The sequence below is a fragment of the Sceloporus undulatus genome, chromosome 9, assembly GCF_019175285.1.
Source record: "Sceloporus undulatus isolate JIND9_A2432 ecotype Alabama chromosome 9, SceUnd_v1.1, whole genome shotgun sequence".
In the NCBI taxonomy this organism is placed as follows: Eukaryota; Metazoa; Chordata; class Lepidosauria; order Squamata; family Phrynosomatidae; genus Sceloporus; species Sceloporus undulatus.
In genome coordinates this window covers 27073591-27098658 of record NC_056530.1, presented here as the reverse complement: position 1 = coordinate 27098658, position 25068 = coordinate 27073591, and the positions used below count along the sequence as shown (strand labels likewise).

Sequence of the window (25068 nt, the reverse complement as noted above, 5' to 3'; positions counted from 1 at the left end):
GCCTTCCCAAGCCCAACTTCAGCGTCAGAGTAAGAAAGGCCTAGTAGAGTCTTCTCTCTAGGAATCTCTCAGTCCTCTGATCTGACTTCTGACGGATGTTGACCATAGAGTCATGCTGTAGGACCTAGAGAGTCCTAGAGACAACATATTAACCAAATCCATGAATAATAACCAAACCCTCCAAAGTCAAAGCTGTATTAATATTGAAAAACAATACAACAAATAAAAGCAGAATGACCCCAAGGCGGACAGCCCTGGGCAACCTAGGGGTCTATGCCAAATTCCTGGTATCTTGATGGCTACGGTTTAGCTGGAACTGTAGCGGCAAGACGCATAGAGGGATACACACATGCCCCCTTTCTTTCCGCCCCTGTGTGTTTTTGTGTTGACACAAATTCAAAAGAGTCAGAGATGTTGCATCCGCAGGACCCTCGCTCTCAGCGCCGGTCATATTGTCTTGGCCAGTACAATGGCGGATGGCTCTTTTGCGTCTTGCAAAGCCGGCGCCGGCTTCCAAACTTTCGGGAGCGAAATTCTTTCATCAAACGGCCTTCCTTCCTTCCTTCTCTCTCTCAGGGAGATTACAGAAAAGCGTCTTCCTTTGTGCGCTTCTTCCCAGGGGGTCCCTGGATTGCCAGGCCATTAAAAGCTTGAATAGTCGTTTCTGCTCCGGCCTTTTCTTTTCCCGGCTCACCTAGAGATCTTTCTGAATTTCCTTTTCCACGTTGACTTTTGATGGCTCCTTTAATGGTCCATCGGAGGAAGGGGAAAGGACACTGCTCCGGTTCAATAGCATAGGAGGAGCCCGATGTTCTTCTCCTCCCGTCTTGGGCCTAGAAAGTATCTCTCCGGTGCGGAAATCCGGAACAATCCGCCGCGCTTACGGTTTCTAAAGAGGAAGAAAAGGAGAAGAAGAGGAGAAGCGTTCAATGTTTGCAGCTGGATGCAAAGCATCTGGAACAGAAGCAAAAAGGCCTGGGTTCTAGAGCAAGGTCGGCCTAGTCTGGCAGGTTCTAGAGCAGTGGTTCTCAACCTTGGGTCCCCCAGGCATTGTAGACTTCAGCTCCCAGATCATTTGGGACTTCTGGGAGTTGAAGTCTGAAACATTAGGAGAGCCAAAGGTTGAGAACCGCTGTTCTAGAACAAGGGTTGCATAGTCTGGAACTCAGAGGTCCACATGGTGCCGCCTCCAAAGCTGAGATAGGTGTTGTGTTTTGAGGCCTTATTCAAAATAATAATAATGCAGACTCTTTAGACCCATCATCCCCAAACTTTGGTCCTCCAGGTGTTTTGGATTTCAATTCAGAAAGGATGCTTCTGCAATCTCTGCATGTGCCTCTGCGCATTGTCTCTCTCCATGGCCACCATCTTCGTTCTCCCCATAATAATAATAACCACCAGTGCTGTTGTGATTTTAGCATTGTGCGGCAGTGTCAAATGGGCACACTAAGGGCATAAGCGACTGGCAAGGTTCATCTTCTCACACGCCACACAAACACACACTCCAAGCCATTCGTTTCAGCAGATAAATCTGTGGAGCTTTCTGAAATAATGCGCAGAAGAGCAACTTTTTGGACTGGAGCAAATTTGATCCAACGAAACAGAGATTTTCGGTCTCCGGGGTCGGAGGAGATTGATGTGGTGGAAAGCGGAAGAGCACAACTGATTCATGGACCCACACACATGTGCAACAGCCAGAGGCGAAGGATCTCCTGAGGATTCAAAGGACACTGATAGGCACCAATCCAGGGATGGATAGCAAATAGATGATCAGATTTTGGAAACATTGCTTTCAAGAGAGGGGAGTTGCAACGTCCAGAATATCTCCGTCTTCCATGGCTTTACCTGGAGATTCTAGAACTGAAGTTGGGGTTGACCCTCCTTGCGCTGCCAAGGTACAGCCAGCCTTGCGTTGTTGCATTAGGACTTGGGAGACCTGGGTTCAAATCCCTCCTTGGCTGAATAGCCTTGGACCGATCGCCATTCCTCTGCGATGCTAGAAGCTTGTTGTGTCCCTCCAAGTCATTCCCGAACGACTTATGGCAACCCTAAAGTGAACCTATCATGGGGTTTTCTTGGCATGTTTCTTCGGAGGGGGATTGGCATTGCCATCCTCTGAGGCTGAGAGAGTGTGACTTGCCCAAGAATGGGTTTACATAGCCGAGCGGGGACTCGAATCCTGGTCTCCAGGGTCACATTGCGACGTTCAAACTATTGCACCGCGCTGGCTCTCAAATAAAGACCTACCAGATATGACTCCATTCATAAGTCTTTTGGCGATTTGCAATAGATCACCTAATATTTCTGACTCCAGATTATTTAACCATCATATCCGCAAACGAAAAGGGTGTTTGGTTGTAATGTTTTCCCGCTTTAAATTAGGCTTCTGGAATGAAAGAAGTGGGAGTGATGGGTTGGAGAACCCAAAGCGAGACCTTTTGTGTGCGGAAAGGCTGTGAACCCATTGTTGATAATGGGAACTAATGAATGAATGCAATGTTTTATTTATTCCCGTGGCTGAATGCTTTTTTCCTTTCCCCCCGAAAATCACCCTTTCACTCGACACGCAGGGGATCCACAACGAGGCCGCAGAAGGAGTAAAACACAACAACGTGTTAAAAAAAGAAAGGAAGAAAAAAACCCTTACCAGAACAAGCTGTTACAATAAACATTGCAGAGTAAAACAGAATGCGTAAATGGCAACCTTGCTTAATTCTAAAAGAGCAACGTTGGTCCATAGATGCTCAGTTAAATACAGTGGGGTCCTTGGTATCCGCTGTGGATCCCAAAATCCATGGATGCTCAAGTTCCATTAAATATAACGGATAATAAAATGGTGTCCCTTATATAAAATGGCAAAATTGAGGTTTGCTTTTTGGGATATACATTGGGGGTCCTTGGTATCCGCTAGGGTTTGACTCCAGGACCCTCCGTTGGGTACCAAAATCCATGGATGCTCAAGTCCCATTGAATATAATGGTCTCATGAGGTGATAAGGCAGGCTGATCTGTCCTCCCGCTTTTGCATTTGATGCATGCTCAGTAAAGGATTCTGGAAGGAGCTGCTGTTTAATCTTCCCTGGTGCAGGCAAACCCATTGTAGGATTGGCTAGAGCAGATTCCAGCTTTTGTTCCACCTTAAGCTTCACTGCATTTGGGGCAGAAATGCAGAGAAATCTGTGTTTCTCCGACCATGTTTCTCCATGAGCTCAAAGCCGATGCTGCTAAAAACCTTCCAGCGAGGCAGAGGATGAGGCGAAAGGGGGACGCTGGCTTTGCAAAAGGAGCTTCTTTGTCAGTGGTTTTGTTCGCCACGGTTTGTCGGTACAGTGAACAAATTTGGATGTCATAGGCATGTAGTCTGTTGAGGAACAGGTGCAGCTGGTGTGCCAATTTTAGATGTGCAAATGCACCACTGAAAACCTGGGTTCAAATCAGAGTCTAGGAGTATGTCCAAGATTGCAAACCTGAGATTTTTGGCAATGTAACCCCATCCAGCACTGACTGAATCCTTGTTTGCCTTCTGACTGATCAGGAGGGTTGCCAGCTTTGCCCTCCCTGGGTTGCTCTATGCCCCAACATTTACCCCAAGACTAGAACTGGGAGTTCTTACTCTTAGCTTAAAAAGGCGATAAATAAAAACCGCAGCAATGTTGCCCCGGGGTGCGAAAACTGCCGATGATCGGAGGCCATCCAAGGTAGCAAAGACTGTGGAGGAGTCAAGCGCACACAGGCCTCCAAAAAAAGAAGGAAGAGGTTTTTCTGCAAACAAAGGAAATGGCTGAGCAATGTAACATGGCAGATAAATTTGATGTTGATAACTGCCAAGTGAGGCACAATCGCCGTTGCCTTGTGCATCAGCAACGGCAGCGGCGGCATTTGGGTTCTCGGTTAACTCTTGCCTCTCGGAGAAAAGGAAGCCTAAGAGGAACACGTCCGGCTCCTTGCAGAAATAAGTGGGTGCAAACCCCAGTGTGAGAGGTTGCGTTACGAAAAGACAGGGCAATATGTGCCAGCTGCCATGTGCCATGCGCCAGCTGCCATGGAAAGAATTCATCCATGTCGCTTGGTGTGTGTGGGCTGCTTGGTGGTTTGTTGTTGTTACATGCCTCCAAGTCGTTTCCGACTTATGGCAACCCTATGGCGAAGCTATCCTGGGTTTTTCTTGGCAAGGTTTGTTTGGTGTTTTGGCGTCGCCATCCTCCGAGGCTGAGAGTCTGTGGCTTGCCTAAGGGCACCCAATGGGTTTCATGGCCTGCACCATGTTGGTTCTCTGTCTCTACTTTCTGGTTGCTGTTATTGTGCTGCCTACAAGTCTTATGGCAAGTCTGATGTCGCTGTTGTTGTGCCACCTTCAAGTCTTATGGCAGCCTTAAAGGGAACCTAGTGTGTTTCTTCAGAGGAGGTTTGCGATGTGGTATGTGTCTGTGCTGTGTGTCTTCACGTCATTTCTGACTTTATGGCGACCCTATGGCAAACCTATCCTGGGGTTTCCTTGGCAAGATTTGTTCAGAGGAGGCTTGCCAGTGCCATCCTCAGAGGCTGAAAGAGTATGACTTACCCTAGGTCACCCATTGGGTTTCCGTGGCTGAGCTGGGATTCGAACTCTGGTCTCCAGAGTTGTTGTCTCAAACTACTATGCCACAGTGGCTCTCTGCTTGGTGTTAGCCCAAGACATTTTGCCATCTTAGGTAAAGCACTCAGTGGTGCCTGCCATATCGAATCGCAGTGCCTCTCGCACACAAAGCCAGACGATTACGTTGGCACACGAGAGGGAGACATCCCACAAATACCACTGGCACTAAAATTACTAACAGTTACCAAACGTTGGCATGTTGTACTGGTTTGAGTGTTGAGCAAGGGTATATCTATATATATGCAGAATTAAAGCAGTTTAGGTGCCCGTCTTAATACTACGGAATTGTGGGATTTGTAGTTTTGGGAGCCATTGAGCCTTACTTATTGGAGAGCTCTGGTGCCAAGCTGAACTGACAAGCTGGAAGTCATTCGTCAACCTTATAAATGAATATTGTCAAATGGTATGTAGTTTTGGTAGACGTAGATGTAAATAAAGTTGTTTGCTTGCTAGTTTGTAGGATTTGTAATGCTGTCGCCTTATATGTAAGAGCCAGCATGGTGCGTTGTGTTGGACTATGGCTCTGGAAAGCAGGGTTCGAACGCTGGCTCAGCCATGGAAACCCAATGGCTGACTTTGGGCGAGTCACACTCTCTCAGCCTCAAAGCGTAGCAACAGCAAACCTTCCCTGAACAAACCTTGCCAAGAAATCGGTTCACCTTAGGGTTGCCATAAGTCAGAAATGCCTCGCCAGCACACGGCGACAACAGATACCGTTGGAGGGTATGCGGTTACTACCAATTTTTCAGCGGAGGTTGCAATACTTTTATCAATCTGCTTTAACTATTTTGCAATTAGTGCTGGTTTTAATGGGATACTTTGCCCGGTGCATTTACATTTCCCCTGCTCTTCGGATTGTTTGCAACTGTATTTTCCTTTAATCTGCGTCGAGAGCCACCTCGGGTCCCGTTTTGGTAAAAAGGAGGGATGGAAATTAATTACTTTGAATAAGAACATAATAAGGGCATTTGGGATGGAAACAACTCAAGCTTCTTTTAAAAAACCCTGAATGGGGGAAGGATACGAAACTGGTACCGATTTGTTGCTCCCTACTGACTTAGTAGCCTTTCATAGCTTTATCCTCTATTTCTTTTAAAGCCATCCAAGTTGGCAGCTATCGGAGAAGATGGCATTTTGGGGCAGGCTTTCCATTGCGTGGTGAGATAAAGCCCTTGCTTTTATCGGTCTGGCGGTTCAGTTCCATGGATGACCCTCGATTTTTGCGTAGGCCGAAAGAGAATGAAAGCAATGGTGTCATATTGGGGGCATGCAGAGGGTGCGGACCGCTCCAAGTGCCATCGTCAGACACCAAAATAATTTTATAGATGGTTATTTTGGTGTTAACCTCCTCCAACAGTGGTCCGCACCCCCCTAATGGCACCAATGCTTTGCTTCTCTTTAGGCCAATACAAAAACCCAGGTTCATCCATGGAGCTGAACTACAGGATAGACACAAGGAAAGGCTTTGTCACATCCCACTATGGCAACTCTACCCCCAAATGCCATGTAGCTGCCAACTTGGATGGCTAATCGGCAGTCATTTTGGTCGACCCCAGCGATTCCCAAACCTTGGCCCTTCATGTTTGTGGGTTTCATCTCCCCGAAGCCCCAGCCAGCTTGGCACTGAAGTCCAAAACCATTGGGAACCATTGGTCTACCCCACTTTGCTTCTTCTGACCCAGGAGGACCTGATCTACCTTGTCGCCATTGATCGCATGGTTGGTCATCTCAACCTGGCGGAAGCCTTTGGCCAAGTCTTGACTTTGGAGCAACTTTGCAATTGGGGATCGGAGAGCTTTTTCCTCCACCTTCTCAGGGCTGCCTCCATCTCAAAAGGAGAATGCCGGAAGGAGGCCAACTGGACCTCTTGGTTCTTCTGTGCATGTTCTCCATGCATGTTTGAATGTCAAGGTGTGAACCACTCTGGTTGGCACTTAATATATAACGCTTCTTGGCATTACCAAAGTCCATCTCCACGTCTCTGGTTTTGGTCTGGAAACCTCAGGATGAGCTTGAAGTGGCAACCTTACCCTTGACAGGTGTCCATCCGACATCTATCTAAAGACCTCCAAAGAAGGAGAGTCCAGCACCTTCCAAGGCAGTTTTGCTTTTCAATGGGTTACATCCATGCCTTGCTGAGTTGAGCATTGTTTGCCTTCAGGTTGTTTCTGACTTATGGCAACCCAAAGGTTGCCTTGGCATGAGTGGGTTTGCCATTGCCATCCTCTGAGGCTGAGAGAGTGTGAGGTGCCCAAGGTTGCCCAACGGGTTTTCATTCCCGTCTATAAACAATTGCTCATATTTCCCCCTTGGGCTCCATCCCAGATCTCCAAGGCTATATATATATATATATATATATATATATATATATATATATATATATACAGACACTCCACAAGCATAAAATCCCAGCCTTTCATTGTAAAGCTAAACCTGGTAGCTAAGGCAATGAGGAATTTCACGCTGAGGAGTGAGTGCTCTGGCAAACAAAGGATGTAGGAGGGATGTGTAGCAATCCATTTTGTTTAATTTCTTCTTTAAAGCAAAATGTAATAGATTTACACAGTCTCAGAACGAACCTAGAAATGGCCGCACTTTGCGTTTGGAGTCCATACCTTTGTGGCGGATTCTAAAAGGCAGGGAAGAAATACATGTTTGCGCAAATGTTTAAAAGGCACGCAGAGGTCGGATGTGTTTTGTCCGAAATTGTTGGGATCATAATAGTTTGGATTCCAGATTTATTTGTTTAGGATTTCAGAATACCTGTTTTTGGGTTTATCTTGTGTGCCATGAAGCCATTTTTGACTTATGGCGACCCTAAGGTGACCAGGGTTTTCTTGGCAACGTTTCTTCACATGGGAGTTTCCCATTGCCATCCTTTGCAGCTGAGAGAGTGGGACTTATTTGGTTTCATGGCCGAACGGGGAATCGAACCCTAGTCTCCAGAGCTGTAGTCCAACGCTCACACCACTATTCAACACAGTTATCTAATGTATATTTTATGAGTCCCAGTTTTACCTGTGCATCTGTTATATACGTAAAACCATGCCCTTCCCAGTCGGCTCAGGCAAAAGCACACTGCGGCACATTCTCCTAGTTTGTCCGTTGTCCTTTATTCATCGCTTTTGATATCTTGACCATACTCTGATGTTGCTCGGCCACATCTGTGAAATGTCACAGCGGATGCGCAAGGCCGTTCTGGCTCGGGAGGATGGTTTCCAAGGAAGCGTAATTCCCCAAATTCATTTTTCCAAACAGCGTGGCTAATTCTTATCCAAGACAAGGAGACGGTTGTCCCGGGAGTGCGCGATCTTGTTAGGTTGCCTTCCATTGTCGACCGCCGGCCTGGCTCCGAGCTCCGAAGCATTTGATTAAAACCCTCTTTTCCCTCCCTTATTATCTCTCCCGCTTGTGCTCCTGTCGGTGGGTAATAACCGGCGATATTTTATTTATCCCCGATCCCCGTCAGGACAAGCAGAGATCTAATCGGAACAGACTTCGGCTTTGAATTATTGAGGACGGACCGCAGCGGGCAGAGAGAGCAGGGGCGTGCGTTGTGCGTGTGCGTGTGTGTGTGCATTTGTGTAGGAGGGACACGGAGCAGCCTTGGCGCATGGGTGACGGACGACATCTTGGAGCACGCTGCCTTTGGAGCAAATTGTTTAAACGGAAGCAAAATGGAAAAGGCGTTGGCCTCTTTGGCGACATGCGCCGGCCTGGAAGGTGCAAAGTGGGGATGAAGGAGAGTTCCTCTGCGCATATGCAGGGTGTCTTTCTGACTCCCTCCTCCAATGATTATGCTTTGATGGAGAGTTCCTGCATGGAAGGATGGGGTTGGACTGGATGGCCCTTGGGACTTCTCTGCGTTGAATATCTCTACGGCAGTGAGCTGTTTCCAGATGTGCAACCTCCATTTCACGGCTCTTTAAAGGCACAAAGGTTGGCGTAGTTTTGAGCACCGGACAACGACTCTGGGTTCAATTTCTGGCTCGGCCGCAGAAACTCACACAAGTCACACTCTCTCAGCCTTGGAGGATGGCAAAGTCTGAACAAATCATGCCACGACGCATTCGCCATAAGCCATAAACAACTCAAAGGCACTTGAAGGTAGCTTTGTGAGATATATAGCCTTCTCTGCCAAAGCACTTTGGGGCCGCGGCAAACTGCAGATCCCACAATCTCATAGTGCTGAGCCATAAAGTGCTGTCAAACTGCATTGTTTCCCTTGGTATATACCTGAAACGGTTGGACTGCAAATCCCAGCAGCACTGGTAAAGAATGCTGGGTTTTGCAGTCCTGAAACATCTCTTGCTTAATGGTTCCCAATATATAGGAATGTGGCTCTCCAGAAGCGTGAGTTCGCCCCACAAATGTCCGCGAGCTTCTTGAAAAAATCGTTTTTTATCAGATTGCCTTTCTTCCATTATATCCTCCTTTTATTCTATTATAGCATCAGGCTTTCCTCGCAAAGGAAAAGGCCATATTGAACGTCTCCCTTTCTTTCTTCTTAAAAAAGGAGAAAGAAAGAGATACGAATAAGAGGCGAAGAATGGGAGAAGCCATTCAACACTTCACAATCAGGCTAATGGGAGATGTAGTGCGCCAATCAGGGACCCTTGAGAGCGCGCATCCGAAATGATTAAAAGGGCCAGAAAATGCTGGATTCTATTCCGGTTCTTTATTTTAGAGAGAAATTGGCAGCATGAGCTTTCGTAAACCAAACTCTACTTCCTTCGATGCATTTGGTCCAATGCAATTAATTCCGCTGATGCATTTGGTCCAATGCAACGCAACACAATTCATTTTTCTTCTTCTTCTTCTTCCCAACCGCCTTATTCCTTCCCTTCTTCCAGGCCTTTGCTCAGGTCGCCAGATGCAACCTGGCATTGAGGTCTGCATGTCTCTCTGCCAGGCTTGCCACCCTCCTCCTCTTTATTCCTCCTTCCCAGTTCTTTTCCCTTTCCCTCTCTCTTTTTTCTCTCTCTCCTTTTTGTGTGTTTCTACTCAGTCGATTTGCACTGCAGTCTCTGACATGAAGTGGGAGATGATGATTAATGATAGAGGGAGAAGCTGGAGTGTCCCCAAGTCTAACCGAAGGCAAAGGAAGGGATGAAGGAAAAGGTGTGCGGAGTTGTGTGTATGTTGTGCGTACACACATCTGCATTGTAGAGATGCTTATGGTTGGCGCCATTTTCCCCATCGTTTCCCAAATTTCTTGCATAGCAGAGAGCGAGCCTCATTCCCACTTACAAATAAATTGGTTTGCGATCCGAATCGACGGATCGATTTGACAGTGGAGCGTGGTCCCTGCTATGTTTGCCCCGATCTCATTTCCCCCCATAAAATAACCCACTTGTGGTTCACATTCACGAACGGATTGGTTCAAAACGGACCTGCATCTGGTTCACGCTTGCGCAGGATCGGTTTGTCCGAAAAGACGTGGCAAATGTTGGCGTGAAAAAGGTGCGGGTTGAACGGGTCTGGTGCATGGCCCCCCCTCTCCGAATCGCTTCCACGAATTGGTTCAAGCGAGAACCAGGGTCATTTGGACCAGTTCAAACCGATTCGAGATCTGGTTTAAAGGTAGTGGGAATCAGGCCATGGGAAATCATTCACACCCAGAACTCTTGTATTTGCGACATTTGTCTTCCTTTGGTCACTGCGCCTTCCCCTCTAGGTGCATCCGCACTGCAGAAATAATGTGGTTTGACTCCATTTTAAGTGCTGTAGCGGCATCCTATGGAATCTTAGGATTTTGGTGCATCTGCATGTAGAAATAATATGGTTTGGCTCCACTTTAAGTACTGTATCTCCATCCTATAGAATCTAGGGACTTGGGTGCACCTACACTGTAGAAATAATGCCATTTGACCCCATTTTAAGTGCTGTAGCTGCATCCTATGGAATCCAAGGACATGGGTGCATCTACATTGTAGACATAATGCCATTTGACTCCATTTTAAGTGCTGTAGCTGCATCCTATGAAGTCCAGGGATTGGTAGTTTTACAAGGCCTTTAGCCTTCTCTGCCAAAGAGTGCTGGTGCCTCACCAAACTGGAAAGCTCAGGATTCGGTAGCCATGGGAGTTAAAGTGGTGCTGAAGTGAGTTATTTCTCCAATGTGGATGCACGCACCCAGAGAAACCCATTGGTCAACCTGTCACACTTTCTCACCTTCAGATGAAACCCAAGTCAAACCCCCTTTGAACAAATCTGGCCATGAAACCCCCACAAAAGAGTCGCCTGACGTCGGAAACGACTCGAGGGCACGCGCCAACCACCTTTATTTATTCATTCGTTATTTACCGCATTTGGGTATCGCCTGTTAGCATCGCCAGAGCCCCAGAGGGCGATGTACCACCGATAAAAGCGTTTAAAACATTAAACAGATGAGGTTCAAACTTCTAAAGCAAGTTAATAACACTCCTTAAAAATAATTTAAAAGCCAGACCATTGAAACACTTCCCCGGAGTTGCTTTTCGGTCGCTAATGGAGTCGCCACTTTATTACCTGCCTTTTATTGTCCTTTGTCCCTTGTCCCTATATGGCCAAGAAGAGGAGTGGCATCTTGTCCGCTTGCATTGATATAAACCATTTAGACAACGGGAGTAACTTCTGAGACAAGACAGGGATACTTTTGTGGGGCCAACCCAAATGCACATTATATAGGTGAACATACCCACGTTGGCCACTTAGCAAAGCATGGTACCATCCGAAACCCACAAGACAGTGGTACCTTTATGGGGCCAACCCAATTGCAACTTATACGTTTTGCAAGCCTTCGAAGCTCCACTGGCTTCTTTGTCAGGCACACGGTGCTGCTAAATGAGACAGGAGAAGGAAAGAAAGAAAGAAAGAAAGAAAGAAAGAAAGAAAGAGACGATGTTAGTCCTAGCCCTGCATTTGGTCAAGACCTTGTACTTGTTGTCCTCGGTTCAGACAGTATAGAAAGATACCCATACAAGTGGGCATGGCTACCCATGGGCACACTTGGGAGATCCAGTCCAGGAAAATAAACTTCAAATTCAATTTGCAAGGCCGCCTAGTAAGATGCATGACCCCATGAGGCTATGCCAGGCCCTCTGTCTCTCAAATCCCAATGCCCCATGCCAACCACTAAGCCACAGTGCCCTCCTTCCTTCATTTCGTGTCCGCTGCCATGCCCATTGCCAACCCAGTGTCCCTTTCTCTCCTGTCCCTTCTCCTTCTCTTCTGCGTAACCTTCAGCTCTGCCCTTAAGGAGCTGTCAGGGTGGCGGTAATGAGCCTGCCGATCGATGGTGTGGCTCTCTAATCACTCTGTTTATTGTATTAATGAGTTATTTTTTGCTCCCGTCTCTGCCTTTTCCATCGTGGTCACGTCCCTTTCGTGGCTGCCGGGGTTGGCCTTGTCCGTTTTCTCAGTTCTCAGCCTCGGTTATGGCTTTATAGAGAAAGGCAGGTCGGGGGGAACAGATTTGCAATGTGCATAATATACCCGAGCTCAGCAGAAAACGTCTTCCATTTCTGGGAAAGATCCGCTTTGACCAAAATGAGGAACGGGAACCCTCTCATTTGTTAACAGCCGCGGCAAAAGGGACCTGGTTAGGAGCCATAGGTCTCCGTCACCGAAGGAGAGCAGAGGAGAAAAGCTGTGATCAGTGCGCTCTTGCTTGCTCCCGCCCGTCGGTCCCCCCCCGGCAAGTGTCATGGCTAGTCTTTCTCCGATTATGCATCATGACCTTGTACTTTTGCTGCCTGCAGAGCTATGAGGATTGGGGGGGTTGTCCATTTCCGGTCAGGGGTCAGATCCGCATGCGTTCAGGCCAGAGTCCCTTCCATCCTGTTTTCTTGCACCCAGGGGTGTCACGAGGGGGGGTGCGAGGAGTGCAAGCTGCACTGGGTGACGCCTGAAAAGAGGGTCTCATCTGGGACGCCTGAAACAAGGGTGTCACCTGAAAAGAGGGTGTTATCTGGTGCACCTCAAAAGAGGGTGGCATTTGGTGCACCTCAAAAGGAGGTGTCACTTCAAAAGAGGTGTCATCCGGTGCACCCCCAAAGAGGGAGTCGTTTGGTGCACCTCCAAAGAAACTGTCACCTCGAAAGAGGTGTCATCCAGTGCATCTCAAAAGAGGGAGTCACGTGAAAAGAGGGTGTCATCCAGTGCACCTCAAAAGAGGGAGTCATTTGGTGCACCACAAAAGAAGGTGTCACCTCAAAAGGTGTCATTTGGTGCACCTCAAAAAAGGATGTCCCCTCAAAAGAGGTGTCATCCGGTGCACCTCAAAAGAAGGTGTCATTTGGTGCCCCTCAAAAGAGAGTGTCATCATTATTATTTTCATCATCATCACCATCCAGTTTTCGCCCCAAAACTGGGACACAAAGTGGCTTCCAAATGATAACAACAACAGTAGCAGCAGCAGCAACAACAACAACAACAATAGGAAGAAGTCGTTGTCAATAGGTGACCTGAAAGCACACACAGACATGTTTAGCACTTTGGACAACCAAGATAATCCCCAGTTGAGGGCTGGGTGCATTTAGCTTGGAGAGGAGAAGGCTGAGAGTTGGTACGACCGATATCTTTAACTATCTGGATGTCAAGTAGAAGATGGAGCGAGCTTGATTTCTGCTGCTCCAAAGATCGGTGCCCCACCAAACTACAAATCCCAGGATTCTGTTGGATTGAGCCCTGGCAGTGAAAGTGGTGCCAAGCTGCATTATTACTACAGTGTAAATGCACCCTGTGATTCAAGTCATACTCTCCTATGTTGATAAAGGAAAATGGAGTACAAACGTCTCTCTTTCTCTTTTTTCCCTTCAGAGACTGGAGTCTGGAGTATTGTGGCAAGAGGATGAAAAGGGCCTCAGACCCTGAATCCTCTCTAGGGATGTGACGAATATTTGAAAGTGCTTTTAAAATGGTTGGGGGGAAAATCTCTTTCTTGGGTGTTGAGAAACCGTAGCGAGAAGAATTCTGATCTGAGAATCATTGCAGATTCTTTGCATTTCTTTCCAAGGCAAGAACCATTTCTGTGCAGGACAAAATATTTCAACTGTGGTTGTTTTGTGCCGAAAACAAGAGCCATTTCTGCACAGAACCAAACATTTCTGTACCAAATACTATTTTCCGGATGGGGACGTGCGGCACAAAAATACCACGTTGCACCGAATAAGTGTCAAACGACAAACAGCCTCCGAAAACGGTGCCGCTTTCAAAGACTTTCCGCACGGCTTTCGGAGACTTTCTCTTGCAGGGCGAAGAAACTGGATCAAATAAGTCGCCGCTACCTTCCGGAAGAGACATATCAAAAAGAGTGGCATTTTGATTCCCGCATCCAGCAATGGCAGGGAAGTGGCACCTAATGGGTCGAAGGCTTGGGGATGCTAGAACAGATGGCATCGCGGCAAGGACTCTTTTGGGTGGGCAGGGCTGGTGGCACGGTTTGACACCTCTCTTTGTTTCCTTCTCTCTCGCTCTCTCTTTCTCTCTTGGGCATCGGTGGAGCCGCGGTTAGGTTGTTTGCTCTGCTGTTGCTGATGCCATCGGCGGTTCCAGCATTGCCCAGGCATGATGGAAGCCTTTATTAATAGCAGCGGGTGCTGCAGGGCAGCTGTGGGTGGAGAAGGTTGCTTGGTCTCTTCTTTCTCTTTGCTCCAGCTCAGGTCCGTTGGACACTTCAAGCCATGCCTTCTTGCTCCAGGCTGTATGGGGTTTTTTCCTCTCTCTTCTCCCCCCTTGCCATTGGGAGTAAGGGCAGAAGGTGGCACAGGGCGCACCGTGCATGCCAAGACCCAGCAGCCATGCCCAAGCCATCCATTCTCCCATGAGCTTGTCATCGCCCAGTGTCCAGGTCTGACAACCCCAAAGGCCACACCAGGTCAAGAGCAGGGCACACAGAAGGGTCACCCAGCCATAGCTGGAGGTGCCATTGTTGGAAAGGGCACCTTGTTGAAATGTGGGAGCAAAACCGATAAGAGGATGGGAAGCTGCCTTATATCCAACCAGCGCTCGGGAAAGTTGTTGCATTCATTCGACTACAATGTACAGAAATGGGATTTATCCATGAACGCAGCGAGCGGAGAGGAGAGGAGTGTGTGCGGTGTGCCTTCAAGTCGTTTCCGATTTATGGGAACCCTAAGGCAACCCCATTACAGGGTTTTCTTGGTCTGTTCAGAGGAGGTTTGCCAAGGCCTTCCTCTGAGGCTGAGAGAGTGCGACTTGCCTTGGTGGGCTTCCATAACTGGGCAGGGGTCCGAACCCTGGTCTCCTGGTCTCCCAGTCCAACGCTCAAACAATATGCCATGCTGGCGCTCGCGCTTTACCCAGCTCAGGGACCCCTGAGCAAATGCGCCAGCTGGGAAGAGGTGCGCAAACAGCTTGTTTTGGCAGAAATAGTCCCAGGAAAAGCAGGTGGTGCAGATGGAACATAAATTAGATCATTAAAGGAAAGCACTCCGAGGAAGAGTCACTAAGGAAGAGGGCGAGGAGTAGCCAACGGAGCAGCCATGCCAGGCCTTTGCAGTAAGAACAACACGCCTTCAAAGGGATGAGATGTATTAGGCCAGAAACTTGCATGGGCCAATATACTGAAGTCTAAGAAAACTCATGCAGTGAGTCTCAAAGGTGCTACACAAGATCTCTCTACATACTCCCTTCTACATAATTATTAAACGTACAGGCGCCCTGGCCATCATTTCACTTGGCAACCCTATCATGGCATTCCCTGTTGCCAAGATCCCCCCATCATGCAGGTACCTATGTCTGTCCATTGCAATAAACCACTTTTAGCAGTCTCTCCCTCCACTTGAAGCAGGTCTTGCCCATTGAAGACCAAGGTACCCTCCCAAATATCTGGCTAGCTCTTGGCTTTTGGACAGGACTCCTGTGGCTTTGGGTTGTGCAGAGAGGAATCTGTGCAGGTGCTGCTTGTTACACAAATGGTGGCAAGTGCACAATTCCCTCCTCTGTTTAACTCTGTCTCTTCGTTTACTTGGCAATGCTATAAAGGTCTCCATAACAGGAATGTGGATATTTGGAAGTCTTCAGGCCCAGGCCGTTTCATGGATTCGAACCCTGGTCTCCAGAGTCACAGTCCAACACGGATTTTGTTATCCACAGGGTTCCTGCAGCTGAACCCCAGCGGATAAAAAGGACCCTGCTGTATGTTGGAAAACAGGTTAAAACCCCACAACACCCAGAATCCACCAAATAGTGATACCTTTGTGAAGTCGAAGGCTTTCATGCCCGGCGTCCATAGTTTTTTGTGAGTTTATTGGGCTACGTGGCCATGTTCTAGCAGAGTTTATTCCTGCTGTTTCGCCAGCATCTGTGGCTGGCATCTTTATTGGCCGACCGTAATGCACAATTGTAATTTATAACACCTTTGTCTGCTGGAAGAAGCCAGTGGCGCTTTGAAAGCTTGCAACATGTATACTGTGCATTTTGGTTGGCCCAGTAAAGGCATCCCCGTTTGATGGATTTTGGATTTTGGATGTTATTGGATTTGGAGCTAAAACTGGAGTTAAGGAAGGAGGCCGCGAACAATGGCAACGACTCCATGAGCGCCGGCTGTGCCGCGCCGTTGCGTCGCAGGCCTTCCCTTCACCTTTTACCTCCCATTTTGCCCACTCAGTTTGCAAGGCTGGCACAGGCGAAGAAGCAGAAGAGTGTGGTGTATGTGTATGGAGAGATTTGTTCACACTCCTCTTTGCATGCTTGGCAACCCCCTTGATGTGATGTGACACCCCAAGGCCGATGTGGTGCGCGGCCGTGGGAGACAGCGTGGCTGGCACCTCGAGGGGAACAGAGCTGCAAGGAGGTTATGGTGCCAATTGGCAAAAGCAGGGAAGCTCCTAGGCTGGGTGCCCTCTTGTGGGGCAGAGCTTGCACCAAGGACCAGGGATATTTACTTTTGGGACTCACTTGGTCAGGGTTGGAAATGGACCGGTCTGCATGGCTGGGTCTTTTCATTTTCCTTCTGCCCTAAAAGGGCTGCAGAAGGGGCAAAGATGGCACCGGGGAAGTTGCAGGTTTGGGGAACACCTGATTTTGTAGTGCAGCTTTTCTGGACTGTTCTGGAGGAGCAATGGAACGGTGTCCATTTTGTAATGGGACTGCCTACTTTCTTGGATAGGCAGGTATGGCGACCTGCATAAATGGCTTGTTGTTGTGGTTGTGCGCCCTTCAAGTCACGGCGAGCATGGGGCTCTCTTGGCAAGATTTTATTCCGAGGCGGTTTGCCATCGGTATCCTTTGAGGTCGAGAGAGTGTGGCCTTATCCAAGTTCACCCAGTGGGTTTACGTGGCTGAGTCAGGATTTGAACTCTGGTCTCCAGAGTCATAGTCCAGTGCTCAAACCTCTGCAACACATTGGCTCTCTGCATAAATGGTAGAGGAGGACTGTTACACATTTGAGAGGCTGACTGGTGCTGCGTTGTGGGTGCTGAGATGTTGGAAAGGAGGGAAGCATGTTTTGTATTGGAAGCCACTGGTTTATGTGAGGGGTTTTCTGACGGACACTGACCATAGAGTTGCGCTGGAGGAGTACAAAGGCCTAGTAGAGTGTCCTCTCTAGGAATCTCTAGGTCCTTCAGTGCAACTTTTAGTTAAAGTTGACCATAGAGTTGCCCTGGAGGAGGACCTAGATATTCCTAGAGAGAACATACTAATGCAATCCGTGAATAATCAGATCCGCAAAAGTCAAATCCACAAATGGGGAAGGATGAATGTATAGGTATGTATGTGTATGTATATTTCACACACACACACACACACACACACACACACACACACACACCAGCAGCCCTTTGCAGCCCTGGATGGTGAGATGTGGTGGTGGGTGCAGGGCAAGGAGATGGCACAAGGCTGCCGCTCGCTTCAATCAAGCACCCATTGCAGGTGTGGAATTTAATTTGATTGGCTAATTAGAAGCCGAATGTTAATTACGCCCATTACCCAATGAGGTGCGGTAGACGAGGGAGGATTTATAAATAACCCGCGGCTCATTTGCATGATGCCGTATCCCTGCCGTCGCCAAGGAGACCGGATCCCTCCCCAGCACCTTCCCGAAGGAGGAGGATGCTTTGTTTAAGTTGGCACTTCTTGGCATGGCTGGGTTTGCATATGCCGACAACATTGGTAGGTCTGCTTTTTCTAAAGAGCCAGCTTGGCCTAGTGGTTCGGGCCTTAGGACTTTGGAGACCAGGGTTTGAATCTTGGCTCGGCCATGAAACCCACTGGGTGGCCTGGGGCAAGTCACACTCTCTAAGGATGGCAGTGGCAAACCCTGTCTGCAAAAACTTGCCAAGGAAGCACCCATGATAGGGTTGCCATAAGTTGGAAATGACTCGAAAGTACATAGCAACAACAATTGGAGGACTAGAGGACCTTTGGATCTGGTCTTTATCATGAGTGGGTTTTCTCGAAACTGCACCATCTCTATGGGCCTCTGGTCTTCGATGCCATGCCACTTACAAAGAACAGCAATGCTTCTCTTCTCATGCACCACACATCTCATAGGGTTTTATTAAGTAAGGGATACTCGCAGGTGGTCTTACTAGGACCCTTCCCCTAAAGTATAGCCTGCAGCACCTGGGTTTCATTGGCAGTCTCCCATCCAAGGGCTAACCAAGGTTGCCTCTGCTTAGCTTCCAAGACTAGATGGGATCTAGTTATGGCACTTAGGCTTCCAAGGCACATTGGATATACAAAAGGCATGCCTTTTGGAAAGACATGCACACTGGTGGGACATGTTTATTGATGCAATAATGATACACGCATATATATTTTAGTCTGTAACCCTGATTCGATCCACCGGGAGAGGCAGGGAAACATAAATAAATTTTATTATTATTATTATACACACACACACATTTGAAGGGATTGACGAACACCTGAAACTTATTTCAAGACCTGTGTCAACTTATGGAGATCCCGGCCACATTCGTCAAAAAGACGCAGGTTAAATGCATCTGGCGCATGGCAGCCCTCTCCAAATTGTTTCAGTGATTCAGTTCAAGTGTGAACCAGGGTCATTTAAACCGCTTGAAACCAATTTGCGAACCAGTTTAAAATGTAGTGGGAATGAGGCCCACCATGAATCTTTCCCAGGGTTTTCTTAGTCCTCGGAGGCGGCTTTGCCCACACTGTCCTCTAAAACAGTGACTTCCAAAGCCTGATCCTCCATAGCCTTTTGGACGTCAGCACCAAGAAGCCTGAAACCATCTGGGCCAATAGTCTGGGAGCCGAAGCCCAAAACGCCAGAGTTTGGGCATCGCCGTGAGTCTAAAAGTGTAACCTGCAACACCTGGGATGCGTCGACGGCCTCCCATGCAAGGATGGACCAAGGCAGAGCTGCTTAGGTTCCAGGATCGGTCAGGATCTGGTGCCTTTTAGGGTATTTGGGACCTCTAAGGTTGCAAAAGAGCATCATAAACAATGGTTATATGAGCCAAGGCTGGGTTATATGAGCATAGGTTGGGTGGGAGGTTGACATGGCATGGGGGTTTCTCTCTCTTCACTTCTTCCTCTGCTTTTCTTCCCGCACTCCTCCTTTCTTCCCTCTCGTTCGTTCCCCCCTCCCATGCTATAAATAATCAGGCTCTTATGCAGTAACAAGATGCAAATGCAGCCTCCTCTTGGAGCAGCAGGCGCTGGGGAGGGGAAGGGGAGAAATAAATTGCTTCTCTGACAGTCAGTTACAAGGGTAATCATTCCAAAAAGGCAATTTGACGGGAATGAAATTTGCATTGCATTAGCGCCGTGAGTGACACCGGGGTCCCGATCCTGTGCGAGATGCCATCCCTTCTTCCCAACCCAGGAAAGCAAAGCAACGGCTCAGGGAGTGGGGTGAACCTCAGTATAGCGCTGGATGTGTTCATTTCTTACTTGCATTGGAGTTTCACCTCTCCGGCAGTGTGCATCGTTGTGCATCATTGCAAAGGAAGTGGTGCCTTTCCTTCTCACCTTAAACTTATAGCAACCCTGAAAATGCATCCGGGAGTAGCTAGCGTTGAACTTTGGAGACCACTCTTGGTCATGGAAACCCACTGGGTGAGCTTGAGCAAGTCACACTTTCTCAGCCTCAGGGGAAGGCAAACCCGTCTCTTCTGCACAAAACAACCACATGCAAACTTTGCATGGGATAAAATGGAGCCATAGTAGTTAAGGTATAAATGTGCCATGTGGTATATACATGTGCAATGTGAATACATCCGGAGGGAGAAAGAGAGAGCATCTCCAAGTGCAAAGTGCAGGATTCTATGGAATGGGGCCGTGACAGTTAAGGTGGTATCAAACTGGTATAACTGTGCAATGTGGATGCATCTGGGGGGGGAGGGAGAGACTGTCCAGTCTCTAGAATCCTGCAGTTTGCACTTGGAGAACTGCAGGATTCTATAAAATGGAGCCATGGTAGTTAAAGTGGTATCAATTCGGCATACGTATGCAGTGTGTATACATCCAGAGAGAGAGAGAGAGAGAGAAAGCAAACAAACATAACCTTCCAAGTTCAAAGTGCAGGATTCTGTAGAATGGAGGCATGATAGTTAAATAAAGTGGTGTCAAATTGGTATAAATGTGCAATGTGGATACATCCAGAGAGAGAGGGAAGGAGTGCAAATAGGCCCTGTTCTGGAGGCTGCTATGTTCGTGGTGCTGATAAAATGGGTTTCTTTTCTTAAAGCCATGTTGCAGGGAAAATGGCAATGGTCTCTTACAACCGGAATATTATTATCATTGCAAAAACTCAGCACCAGAGCTGACTGCTTTTTCTCTTCTCTGTCTCCTCTCCTTCCCCCTTCCCTCCTTCCTAGGCCAGGGCCATTGATGATGCACACTCCAGACTGAACTTGAACCCGGAGCAGCTGAAGAAGGGAGGCAAGCTGCTCCGGGCGTCGACCAGAGACGGCCTCTGGAGGATTATTAAGATCTGGGAACGTCTGGAGGCCACAACACTCTCTCGCCCTCGGAGAAAATCTGTGCCGCTTGTCTCAACCCAGCGCTCGACGGAGGAAGATGCTGTGAAAGAGCATCCCTGGGTTTTTGGGGAGGGGGGACGGGGGAGATTGAAGGACCTTCCAGCTTTGGATAGTGGCACGTTTCGACTTGAGAGCCCCCTCCCCGCACCGGGTGGTCTTCGTGGGACCCTCACGTTTGGCGAAAGGGACCCTTGGTGCATCCAGATTGTCCAGTCCTTGCGGGACCCTCACCTTTGAAGAAAGTGAGCCTTGGCATCCCCAGATTGTGGCCCGTCCTGCCCGCCTCCCTCCCTCCCTGCAGCACATCCCTTTTGTCTCATGTGGGTTTAAAAGGGTGCCAAGGAAGGGGGCATTGCCGGCCTCCTGGTGAGAGCGGAGGAGGGACTTGCCATGGCGAAGCTGGCGCGTTTGCTGTTGCCCGTGGTGCTCCTGGTGGTGTTGATGCTGGGCCCGGGAGCGGGTGGCGCGGCCTTGGAGTTCAGCGGCACGACCGGGCAGTGGGCGCGTTACGCCCGGTGGGATGCCAGCTCCTTGGGGGAGCTGAGCTTCAGCCTCAAGACCAACGTCTCCCGGGCCTTGGTGCTGTACTTGGATGACGGCGGGAACTGTGATTTCCTGGAGCTGCTGATTTTGGAAGGGCGCTTCCGCCTGCGCTTCACCATCTCTTGCGCCGAGCCAGCCAGCCTGCATTTGGAGACGCCGGTCAACGACGACCGTTGGCACATGCTGCTCTTGACGCGCAACTACAGGGAAACCATGCTGGTGGTGGACGGCGAGGCCCGGGTGGCGGAGGTGAAGTCCAAGCGGCGCGACATGACGGTGGAGAGCGATCTCTTCGTGGGCGGCATCCCTCCGGACGTCCGCCTCTCGGCCCTCACCCTCAGCACTGTCAAGTATGAGATGCCTTTCCGGGGGATCGTGGCCAACCTCAAGGTGGGCGACATGCCCCCTGCTCTGCTGGGCAGCCAGGGCATTCGCAGCGACATGGAGTACCTGTGTGCCAAGCAGAACCCCTGCGTCAATGGTGGGATCTGCACCGTAGTCAACAGCGAGGTGCAATGCGACTGCAGCCTCACCGGCTTCCAGGGGAAGTTTTGCAGTGAAGGTAAGCACTTTAGCACTTTGCTTCTAAGTCAGTGGTTCTCAACCTTGGGTCCTCCAGGCATTTTCGACTTCAGCTCCCAGAATCCCTGATCGTTTGGGCAAGCTGGCTGGGACTTCTGGGAGTTGAAGTCCAAAACCTTAGGAGAGCCAAAGGTTGTGAACCACTGCACAGTTTACAATGTGTTAGCCCATTGCACCCAACAAGCTGGATACTCATTTTATTGCCCTATGAAAGGATGGAAGGCTGAGGATGCATAGCATTTAGCAATAGCATTGGCATTTCTGTACCGCTTCATAGTGAAATCAGCACTCCGCAGTTTACAATGTGTTTGCCGCTTGCACCCAACAAGCCTGGTATTCATTTTACCAACCTACGAAAGGATCGGCTGAGCATTTAGCAATACTGTAGCTTTTACATTTCTATACTGCTTCATAGTGAACTAAATGCACTCTAAGTGGTTTACAGTGGGTTAGCCATTTGCCCCCAAGACCTACGAAATGGTGGAAGGCTGAGGATGAATAGCGTTTAGCAATGGCATTTACATTTCTGTGCCGCGTCATAGCGAATTCGGCACTCTCTAAGTGGTTAAAACGCTGACCTATAGCGTTTTAAAGGGATGTACCCATCTCTCTGTGTTTTATTTGATTGATCCGATTGTTTTAATAACGGAACATCATTTTACTGTTATAAAGGGAATTTGTTGCGTTGGCAGGAGGGACAGTGGGTTTATTTTATATTGTTGTGTTTTTATGTGTAGTGTACACCGCCTCGATCCTGACGAAGAGGCGGGATATAAATTATTATTACTGTATTATTATTATTATTATTATTATTATTATTATTATTATTATTATTATTTAGAGGCATTGGACTAGGACAGTGATGGCGAACCTATGGCATGCGTGCCAGAGGTGGCACTCAGAGCCCTTTATGTGGTCACAGAGTTTGCTAGTTTGTTACTAGAAAGCCAGAGGGACATAGCACCTTGCAATGAATAAGTGGGTTTTGGGTTGCAGTTTGGGCACTCGGCCCCTAAAAGGTTCACCATCACTGGACTAGGACTCTCTTAAGACCAGGGTTTGAATCCGCACTTGAGCATAAAAACCTATGCAAGTCACATTCTCTCAGGATGGCAATGACAAACCCCTTCGGAAGAAACTTGCCAAGAAAACCCCATGATAGGTTGACTTAGGGTTGCCAAAAGTCGGAGAGGACTTGAAGGCACCCAACAGCGAAGGCGATAGCTGTAAGGCAAATATTTGGGGAGCAGTGGTGTCGAAGAAAGGAAGTTGAGTATTAAATGGTCCATGCCGGGTGTCAGATACAAGGGGCCCTTTGCTGGGGTTTGGTTCTTGGATCCCCTTTGGATACCAAAATCTATGGATGCTCAAGTCCCATTAAATACAGTGGTCTAGCAAAATGGTGTCCCTTAAGTTAAATGGCCAAATCCAGGTTTGTGAAGTCGAAGACTTTCATGGCTGCATCCATATTTTATGTGGCCATGTTCTAGAATAGTTTATTCCTGATGTTTCATCAGCATCTGTGGCTGGCATCTTCAGAGAAGGCTGGAATCATTGGATACAGAGGGCTGACTCCGTAACTAGGTATGCCACTGTTCAGACCCCCCCCAAGTGGGCATGATGTTTTGGGGGATGATGGGACCTGCTGTTGGGAATAGTCCCTTTCCTCATCCTCTGCTCCGTTTTCCCGCTACAAAGGACGGCACGATTGTAATAACCAGCGCAAGACGAGGAAACAAATGCCTGGCGGGTCAAAGGCAATCTGGTCCCCAGCTCCATGCAATTTATTCAGCTATTACTTATCTGTTTATGGCCCTTGCCTGCTGCTCTGGCAAGGAGCCAGCCTGGGTTGCAGGCAGTCGGCAGCGGCACAGGGGATGCTGGGGCAGGCGGTTTAGAAAGAGGAGACCCTCCAGAGGGGAATAGATCCTTGTTTTTCCCAGCCGTGGGTGGATCCCGGTGATGTAATTTCTAGGGTTTTTAAAAGAGGCATTGCAAGGATGCTTTCTGCTTCTGGAAAATGTTTGCATGATGCAAGGATCATAGTTCCCTAATAGATCTGCTGGAGAAAAGTCCTGAGAAGACCAAAGGCCAAGGAGCACATCAGGCCCGATGTGAGACGTTGAGCCTTCTCTCTGGTGCCACAGCAAACTGCAAATCCCAGAATCCCATAGCATGGAGCCTTTGCAATCGAAGTGATATCAACCTGGGTTATTTCCTCAATGTGGATACAGCCTAAGAGACGCTGGACAAGATGGAGCAACCTCTGGCATCCTTGGACAGTTGCTTGGACCCTAATAGGACCTGTTCTTAAAAACCCAACTCTATCTGTGGCTATAGGTTGAGTCTCCCTTGTATTAGGAAACACTGAAACACTGAACTGAAACAATAATCTGGATTTGGGTATATATACTGTTGTATATATACCTATAGAAAATGTAATGGAGAGGCGACGTATTTCTTTGTGAATGTTATATGAAATAAGGGAAGCAGGTTTGGGATGTTGGGGGCAACTGGTGGGTGTTTGAATGGGATTATTAAAAGGCTGGTGCGTAAACGGTAAGCATTAGTTAGGGTGAGTTAGTAAGAGTTGGTTGGAGCGGAGTAAGAGTAAGCAAGCCGTGGGAACCGCCAGGGGTCAGCCGATGAGAGAGCGGGATCCGTGAGCCGTCTTTGTGGAAGGTTAATTAGAAAAAGTCTATAATTAACAGTAAGCGCTAAGCTAACACAGTGATTTTAACTGTGTGCAATTGAACAACCAGTAATTGTGAACGGTTTTGTTGTCGTCTTCTGCTAAAGGCATTGTTTTGTTTATAGACACATGGCTTTGGGCGTTGTGTACCTTGTTTCCAACGTATGGTGACCCTTGCTGGAGTAATGATAAGGTATTGATAAGGTCAGGCTTAGGTAGCTAGAGAGGGTGTGTGTGTGTGTAGTAGTAGTAGTAGTAGTAGTAGTAGCCTAATAGCGTGTCCTCTCTAGGAATCTCTAGGTCTTTCGGTGCAACTTTTAGTTAAAGTTGACCATAGAGTTTCCCTGGAGGAGCTACAATGGCCTAGTAGAGTGTCCTCTCTAGGAATCTCTCGGTCTTTCAAAGCAACCTTTAGTTAAAGTTGGCCATAGAGTTTCACTGGAGGATCTACAAAGGCCTAGTAGAGTGTCCTCTCTAGGAATCTCTAGGTCTTTCAGTGCCACTTTTAGTTAAAGATGACCATAGAGTTTCGCTGGAGGAGCTACAAAGGCCTAGTAGAGTGTCCTCTCTAGGAATCTCTAGGTCTTTCATTGCCACTTTTAATTGAAGTTGACCATAGAGTTGTTCTTGAGGAGCTACAAAGGCATAGTAGAGTAAT

At 48.2% G+C, this 25068-nt stretch overlaps 1 protein-coding gene across 18 annotated transcripts in view; it reads left to right on the top strand.

The window, feature by feature from the left end:
* The window catches only part of NRXN2 (neurexin 2), a 286100-nt gene that overhangs the window by 13596 nt on the left and 247436 nt on the right, over nt 1–25068 (top strand). For all 18 annotated transcript variants that reach the window (XM_042439705.1, XM_042439702.1, XM_042439704.1 and 15 more), the window contains exon 2: nt 20429–21698. In XM_042439705.1, the coding sequence (XP_042295639.1) occupies nt 20984–21698 (715 nt within the window). In that variant the 5' untranslated portion in view covers nt 20429–20983. The remainder of the gene's footprint in view (nt 1–20428; nt 21699–25068) is intronic.